Source organism: Oxyura jamaicensis, chromosome 2 (genome assembly GCF_011077185.1).
Source record: "Oxyura jamaicensis isolate SHBP4307 breed ruddy duck chromosome 2, BPBGC_Ojam_1.0, whole genome shotgun sequence".
NCBI lineage: Eukaryota > Metazoa > Chordata > Aves > Anseriformes > Anatidae > Oxyura > Oxyura jamaicensis.
In genome coordinates, this window is record NC_048894.1 from 32,717,573 (window position 1) to 32,726,527 (window position 8,955).

Below are 8,955 nucleotides of genomic sequence, written 5' to 3' on the forward strand. Positions count from 1 at the left end.
ACTGGACAAGGAATCAAGAAACCATGTTTTCTTTCATATTTTGCCAATGATATGTGCTCTAATCCTGTGAAAATTAAACTGTTTTGGCCCCACACACCTCCACAAATTCACCTTCTCTCTTTCAGCTGTAAACTCATCAGTTTGCAGAGAATTTATGGTGGCCAACACAGTGAAGCCCTAGTATTACTTTTGTAGATTAAAGGGATAACATTTGACCATTTTCCTACACTTGGAGTTCTTGATGTGCTTTGTTTTGAAAGCTGGTGTATGACAACTTATTTTCCCTTAACTTTTATCAGGCTTGTGTCACATTTATGCTCCTTTAATATGCAGCAGTAAATACAAATGTACTCGAGGGATGTGCCTATTCCATATGCTAGGTTTTTCACTTGTGTTTTCCTTTCATTGCAGAATGTTTCTCTGGACGAAGCTACTTCAGAGTGTTTTCCATAATCTTTATAGTTACATTTCTGATTGGGTTGCTTGTTGTACTTATCATCAGGCAGATAATTCTGCAGGGGAATAGCAATAAAGTTAAATCTTCAGCTGATTACAGAGTGTCTGCAACAAAGAAGGTAATTGATTTCCGAGCCATCATATTCAGTAATATTATCTTGCACATAAAAGTTAGCTAATTGTTGATAAAAATTGTATCTTCTCCTTCAAGGATAAGATGTTTTTGCCTACTGTTTGTACAAGAACAGTAACATACAGACGAGACAAACCAGAGGAAATAAATATCGACATCAGCAAGTTACGATTAAACGAAACTTTCAAGTGTGAATTCTGAAGACTGTGTGTTTTCTGCAAAATTCCATTTTCATCATTCTCTACTTTTTAAAAGTTACCACTCTGTCAGAGTCTTGACTGTTGCTGTTTGGTTTTGTGTCATGCATTTTGTTGGATACTGTAACAAAGTGACATGTAAGCATATTCACATAATGTGACTATGTCTGAACTATAGCTGCTGTATTTTTTATTTTATTTTATTTTTGAAAGAGGAATGTGCGTTACTACTGTTCAGGAACATTAGTGTTGATGTAGCACTTTAATGTATTCTAATTTATTTAGTTCTGGCATAGAATGTAGATATGAACAGGTCTGACAAAGCACTGATCTCGCTGTACATGTAGCTAGTACTGATATGCTCTGTGGGAATGGACAAAGCTGTGACTGAAATATTAACATTGCTGTATATTATAGCAATAGGTGAAACTATTCAAATGCTCTTAAATAGAGTAAATGGTACTTTTATAGTTCTCTCAGTTGGCTAAATTCCACTGATTTGTCTGCTTTAGCCTCTTAGCTTTTCCTCATTACTTAATAAAAATGACTGGATTAAATGAGTGCTTAGTTACTGGTGTATGTGCACAGTTGTGTGTGTATACGCACACGTGTGCACACAGATAAATATATAGTTTTTTATGCATTGAGTCACTTAAAGATAATTTATATCTGATAAAGAGTAATTTTTAGCTTTTTTACTTGTTTCAACATAAAAACTTTTATATGAATTTTAAGATATTTGAAAAACTGAGTGGAAACAGAAAATGAGAGTTCCTCTGTCCACCAGCGTCACCTACATGGCATCACTGCTGGCCTGATTTCACCTTTGGAGTCAGCAGCATCAACTCCATTGCAATCAGATAAACTTCACCAGAGATGTGTTTGGTTTGCTAGCTACATGTCAGTGTTTTGCCAAATGAGGGCTTTGCTCTTTTTGTGTCAGACATAAGTCTGATTTTACACGTGCTCTTTTTTCTATGTAAATTAGTTGGCAGGATTAGTTTTCTTGAATTCTTACTTATCCGCTTCAACTTTTGTGACTGTGCATTGAGAAATTTGTCCACTGTGATGTGAAAAAGAATCTGGAGTTTGAAAGGTGAGGAAGACAGGAGTCATTTTCTCAAGAGAACACATTAACTAACTTCATAAATGTATGATCAGATTCTGCCTTCAGAAATGTCCAAAACTCTTCTAAACACAGTGGGACCAATATAAGCTTATCTGAGAGCAGAACTTGAGCTACAAGGTTAACTGAAGCATTTTCTTACCCTTGAAACTGGCTGTAGTGGTAAAAGATGTGTTATGGCTGTATGCTTATTGGAAGAGTCAACTAACAATCTGATTTACTTACCTTGTTACTTACCTTATTTACTTTCCAAGACCCTAAGAAATTCTGGTCAATGTCTGTGAAATGTGCACTAAAATCTTGCTGGCCAAAAAAAAAAAAAAAAAAATCATCTCAAGATATTATGCAGTCATTTTAGCAAAATTAATTACTGAAATATTAATCTGTAATTGCCATAGATAAAAGTAACACAAACAAAACAGGACCACTTTCTATGCAGTTTGGTAGAAATTAGCATATATTAATATTTCCTATTCAATATTTCTTTCTTAAATTCCCACTGAAATCTGAGTAATATAGAGGTGACAGGAGGGTAGAATGCAAAACAGATAATGTTACATGAGCGTTCATAATGAATTCTTGGGTCAAGTGAGAGATTGAGAAAAAGAAAAACAGAGGCAGTGGTCTTTCAATTAAATTGTCATAAACGCTTTAGATTATAGGGCTTATTTTTGTTTTAAAAAATGTGAATTAACCTATGAAATGTTTCTGAAGCAATCCTCAAAGTAGTCCCCAAGCTTTCCACCATTCAGCTAAAAGTAAAGGTGGTGTCCTTACACTGACCCTGATTTTACTGATCGCTACATTGTAATATCTTAGTTATAAATTAATTCTGTCTGAAGAATTGCTCTGTAATGTATTAACTATACCTTGGACTTGCCTTTTCTTTTTAAAATGCATAGAACCATTTTCCTCCCCTGTAAATTAACAGACTCTGAGCCATTGGTATCAGTGGAATTAAGTTAAAAGATCTGCAGTGGTTTACTTACTATTGTCCTTGTCACAATTTGGTAGTATTTTTAGGCAAGTAAAACACAAAATCTCTGGTTATCTGCTTCACTTAGCAAAATAAAACAAAGAAATGCAACCTCACTCGGAAACATCTGAGTGTTTAACAAAAGGCTAACATGATTATGTTCTTTAAACAATGGAATACAATTTTTTGAACAGAAAAGATTCCTCAGAATATGTTTCTCTTAATAGCCCTTAAACCATTTACTGAAGGGATAGCTAGTGTTTTTTTTTTTCTCTAGAAATTATTTTTTCTCTATTAGAGGGAGTTAATTGTATGGGTAGGGAACAATGGAGCTGGGGTCGTTGGGGGAGAAAGATCTGATCTGTATTGCCCATCATTCACATCGCTGCCAGTCTTCTCCTGTAGCGCTTTGTTGGCATTGCAGTGCTTCCTGTGAAGGGACATGGACAGTGTTTCCTTATCACACACCTGTCTGAATGTTTGATGTTCTCTGGTCACATTGAGCAGGTTTGCAATACAAATTGCAGTGTAAGCTGCTCACTGTCCTAAGGCAAATATATATATATATTGTATATATATATATATTATTTTTCTAAAGCACTTTTCTTGCATCTCACTCATTGCTTTGCTGTATTGTGGAGGGGGCTAATGAAAAAGAATAAGCTGCTGCTAATGTGACAGGTCAAGGCTTTTTTAAGGCCCATGGGGAGCCTATATAGAGCAGGATCCTTGGGAGAAGGCTTTGTTTCTGGGGATGGAATCTATCCATGAGAAACTCTGGCTTTACTTGGTACTTGTTTCACTCTGCCTTTGACCATGTTTTTCAGAAGAGCTGCTGCAGGAGATGAATAGCCCAACAAAAGCCTCACTATTTAGGGAGCTGTGTTCCCTCAGCACATGACCTTAAATGAGAAAGCAGCCTGTAATTCACAAGGAATTTCCTCAGCAATTGCAGAAGGACTGTGCTTCCTATAGTGCTTAGTATGGGAGATATTACAGACAAATTAATTCAGATTAGTTTTCAATGTATTGTGCATCAAAGATGCTCGTAAAAATAGGGGGGAAAATATCTATCCTCAGAATAGCACATGTCAAACTTTTTAAATAAAACTTCTTATTCTAGGCTGCTTTAAAAAATGAAAAAAAGGTCAAATGATTTGACTGCATGCCTATACCCAAAAATATACAGGCAGATACTGTGGCACCTCATCACTGGTTATCAGGATTGGTTTTAGATTTCCTCTGAAACAGAGCATCTGCGTAGACCCTTCACAGCAATTTGTTAATGTTAAAAATCTATGTGTATAATTTTTAATTCTAATCCAACATTATTTTTACTATTTATCAATTGTGTAACATTTTAGAAATGACACTTTTATGCAATTAAAACATGTCTTCAGATTTTTTTTAGACTCTAAAATGAAGAAATATTATAAATTGACTATTTCCAAGCATCATGAGCATGTTAGTAACATCACTGTAGATGTGTGTGTGGGAAAATAGCTGTTTCATCCAGAAAACGTGCATATGGTATGTGAGGAATTTTCATTGTGCCCAGCTGAAATTCCCTTACGTTCACAAGCAGTGTTTCAAGTGGATCTTAAAAAGGAAGGACATTTGTATAGGCATAGTTTACATTTTATCCATTATAATCAACTGGATTTATTTTTTCCTCTCTATGGTGTCATGAAAAGCTGCTATGTAAAGTATTCTTCAGACTGCAGTGGAAAAAAAATATTTTCCCAGTCTGATCATATATATTTGTTTCCTGCTAAGTGTGCATACTTAAGTGCACACGTGTTGCAAACTGGGGGAGTGAACATATGAAGCAGCTTCAAGGAACCCTTAATCTATAAGGCGTAGTGAAGCCCGGGACAGAGAGATGCAAAGGTCCTGCTGCTTTTGCAGTGGGCATCCCAAGCAGACAAAAGGCTCCCTGTAGCATCCCTACAGAGATGGTGCTCTGAGACCATACCGCTCTATGAGTCAGGGCAGGAAGCCTTTTCAGAGCAGGCTGGCTGGGCAAGGGTGGCACTGTTTCTTTCCTGTATTTCCAATGCTTGGCCATGCATTGAAAATATATAGTATGTGGTCTGCAGTCCTTGGCTCTACAGGCTTTTTGCATCTTTATTCATCAAAAAAATGCTTGTATGTAATCTAGCAAGAGACAGCTGTAGCTGGGAAAGGGCACTGCTCATAGAGACATTCATGCTGAACAAGTGCTGGGTGATGTTTACTTTGGTCTATGAGTGAAATGTAGTGCCAGTGTTCTTGCTGTCCACTTGAAACAGAAGAGTAAGATTTATTTAAGCAGGAACGGAGCAGTAGTTAAGAGCTACACTACTTTTCAATGATGATCTTAACACTGCTCGACGCACAGACATCTCATGGATAGTACAGAGTTGAAATTCACGGACAGGAAAAAACAGTTAAAAGTAGCCAATGTGAATGTATTTTATAGTGAACCAGATCAGTGGGATTCTACTGAGTGCAAGCCAGTTCAGAATGATTGGTCTTTCTGAAAACAAATATGTAAATAGAAGTTGAAACTAAATAAATACATAAAAGTAGTACATTCTTCAGTTTAAAAAATGCTGCTCTGGAATGCATTTTCTCTTTTTTTCCTTTTCTGCACCTTTTTTCCTTTTCTGCACATACTGTTAAAAAAAAAAAAAAAAAAGAAAAAAAAAGGTATACCTCCTTTAAAAAAATGTTTTGAAATCTGTCATTTGTTAAAACAATAGCTCTATCCAAATGTTAACTTTTCATTCTCATACCTATATTGTGTTTGATCTGTTCCAGTTATATTTTGGAGGGAGAGGTTGAAAGATAAAAGATTTGTTTGGAAAGTCATTTGTCTTGGAAGAATTCACTGTGCTAACATCTTCACTTTTACCTACTACTGCTTCAGAACATAAAGATATGTTAAAGTGTCTTATTTAGCAATGGTGTGACAACTATAAATAATAATACAGTTTTTAACTTTCTATTTAACATATACTACCTTTTGTAAAAAGTATATACAGATAAATAATGTTTCTCTAGATTTTATCTATATAGAATATTAGTAAGGGAAGAGGTTTTAAATAAATTTGTAGCTTCTTACTGTCCATTTTCCATTTTAAATAATACTTTTAAATGATACTTTAAATCACTACTTTTGTTTGTCTGGAAATATACTGAATATTTTATTATTTAAAATAGTATACTTTTATAGCTGTTTATTAATTTCAGTTGACTACTAACTTCTATTTTGATATTTATTAATGAGTTGACACTGTAGTATATTGAGATGTTTATTTTTCTATCAGAGCTGTAACAACTATGACATAGCATTATTTTAATGCAACATCATTGTACTTGCTCTCTAAAAAAATAAAATCAATATTTAATCCATACAGAATTTTCATATTTTTAATGCCTAGGATATCTGATAAGAAAGAGATGCTCACCTCTTTTTTAAGAAATAAAATGTTTTCATTAAGGTGTACGTACATGTCCACAAGAGGAATTATATGATTAGTTTTTTTTAATGGAATAATACTGGGTCAGGAGAGATCAGTTGAAATACAAGGAATACCAGTTTATCAACTGCAGTCAAACAGATGAATGCACATTTGGGATGGAGTTTGAGAATCTGGGGAGGAACACGATTGCAGTCAGCAGTTTGGGGTCCAGCTGGTTTGCTTTGCCCCACTCAACTGAAATGTGAACGTACCAGGAGGTGTTACCACTTTATTGGAGACAAGAAAATACTTCATGAAGAAATATGATCTATTATTAGTAGGCAGTTACAGCTTATTTCTGCTTTGCTCTGCTTTGGTGGTAGAGGAGTTACTGCCATGGAAATGGCAGTTTCTTGTAGATGCCTCATCTACGCCACTCATTGCAGACCTCAGGTGCTTTATGAATACTTGTGAAAATGCTTGTGTTTTGGGAGGGTGACACACCTTCTGTTCTCCTGCAGAATTGGTAATAGCATATGCTTTACACAACGTCATGAAATGTCTCATAAAAGACTTCAGACATGCTGACATTCAAAATTTGGGCTGCAAGATCACGATGCATCAGAGACAGCTATGGCACTCAGCCACCTGACAGACACCACTGGTAAAACCAGCTGTAGGACTTCTCTCATGTGGAGGAAAGCTGATGATTCTAAGAAGATCCGGGTTTTGCTCTGGAGAGTAAGAGAAGTAGAATCAAGAGATGACTGATATATGCCCAGTTATTGAGCCACTTAGTAGCCATGCCCTAACAATACAATAGAAAAAAAAACATTGGGAAAAGGCGTGCAGTAAACCTAGAAAGAAAAATAGATATGTATATATGATATATGTATCATATTTATATGACATTTATCCATATGATATATAGATAGATGGCAGTCTGTGCATCTTTGTTGCTTTTTCTGTCAAAGCAATAAATATAATCCCAATATAAACCCGATGAGATGGAGGCTGAGGAATTTCCTTTCACAGAGGAAGGAGATACATAAGCATATACTAACACATAAGCATTTACTAACACACAGAGCAAGCAGTCCCACAGAGAAATACACATTTTCCACACAACTCTTTGTGGAAGGAACAAATGTTGTCAGCAACTCAAAGTAAACATCCACCTAGGTCAGACATAAAGCTTAAGCATGTATCGAGCTACAGACACGTTGCTCCTTTGTGCCATTTGATACGTAAGCTCAACGTCAGTGTTAACACTAACCTTAAGTCTCTGATAGACTGGCACCAAACAGTGCTGCACACCCTGTATGTTGTGGAATGGTGGTAAGTGATCTGTATGAAGTCTTCCTTCCTGTGAAATCTGGTAATCAAAACATATCTGTATACTTTAAAATGTCCAGATAACTGTAGGGTTTTGACACAGGCAGCATCATATTAAGCCAACTTCCATTCACGTCCATGAAGCTGTCAGTGAGGGCACAACAGTGCTCTAGTTTGGCTGTAATGTAATGCAACTGCTATTTTGTTGCAGATACCATTGGCAAGAAAAAGGCTTGCTGCTCAAGCTCTTCAAAGAGGAAAGAAACCTAAGTTACAGCCTCTAAAGCCGGAGGAGGAAAGAGATCCTGATTTCAGCCACTTTTTTGACACCAGTCATGTAGGTGCACACTATCACAGAATTTCTATCCCTGCATGCTTCCCATTATGGTAGGTGCAGACTTTGATCTGATATACAGAGAGGATGGGAGGAGGAAAGTTCTGCATTAGGGACTGCTGTAAGTTATCTGCTCAGCACAGAGGATTGAGTGAAGATCCAAATATGCATGACAGCCAGTCAATTATTAGTATTATGAATAAAAACTCTTTTAACAGAGATTTTAACTAGCGAGGAGTTAACGTGGGTGGTTTGTTCTCCTTCCAGGTCTACAGCAAAGACAAGAACCTTGGAAACACACTCCTGCTACCCTGGGTTTAAAACCAAAGAGTTTAAGTATATTGTATGAGTTAAATAAAAAAATCTAGTTTTACAAATATCAAAGTTGTCTGGAGCTATGTTTAGAGCATGGGTATGCTCACTGCAGTGCATGGGTTTCTGATTGCCCATCTTCTGCTTGGGAGTCTTGGGCTGGTCCAAATTCTGACTGTTCAGAATTCACATTACCTAGACATAGGTAAGTCTGATTTATTAGCTCTAGAGGGCTGCAAGTCTGATTTATTAGCTCTAGAGAGGCCCAACATTATCATCTCCTGGCCGTTCCTCCTGAGGAAGCAGTGGTGGGTGGCAGAAAGCAGCGTTCCTTTCTGCATACCATTCATCATCTGCTCAGCCCAGAGCATAGTGTAGCCTCTGGCTATTTTCTTGACCTTGAGCTGGATGATTCATGAAGGACAGTTACTGTTTAATAAAGACGATGTGTATGCAAGCTGATAAAACTAAATGATTAACCACAAAAACATAGTATTGCCAAGTTATGTCACATTATTGAAATCAAGGCATGTGATGTATTTCTTTCAGCTATGCAGCATGCCAAGTTCCCCTTTTGAGCCCCTAACCAACATTTCATCCCAAACCTTTGTTTATGCCTTCGCAATCTGGAGAGTGCAGG

At 36.5% G+C, this 8,955-nt stretch overlaps 1 protein-coding gene across 3 annotated transcripts in view; it reads left to right on the forward strand.

The window, feature by feature from the left end:
* ITGB8 (integrin subunit beta 8) overlaps window positions 1-8,380 on the forward strand; it is a 47,729-nt gene extending 39,349 nt beyond the window's left edge. The window contains exons 13-15 of one of the 3 annotated variants that reach the window (XM_035316842.1): window positions 412-575; window positions 7,881-8,006; window positions 8,271-8,380. In XM_035316842.1, the coding sequence (XP_035172733.1) occupies window positions 412-575; window positions 7,881-8,006; window positions 8,271-8,324 (344 nt within the window). In that variant the 3' untranslated portion in view covers window positions 8,325-8,380. Of the gene's footprint in view, window positions 1-411; window positions 576-667; window positions 2,250-5,387; window positions 5,413-7,880; window positions 8,007-8,270 lie in introns of those variants that run through there. The other 2 variants (XM_035316843.1, XM_035316845.1) reach the window with 2 other exon arrangements.
* Window positions 8,381-8,955: the final 575 nt, after the last annotated feature.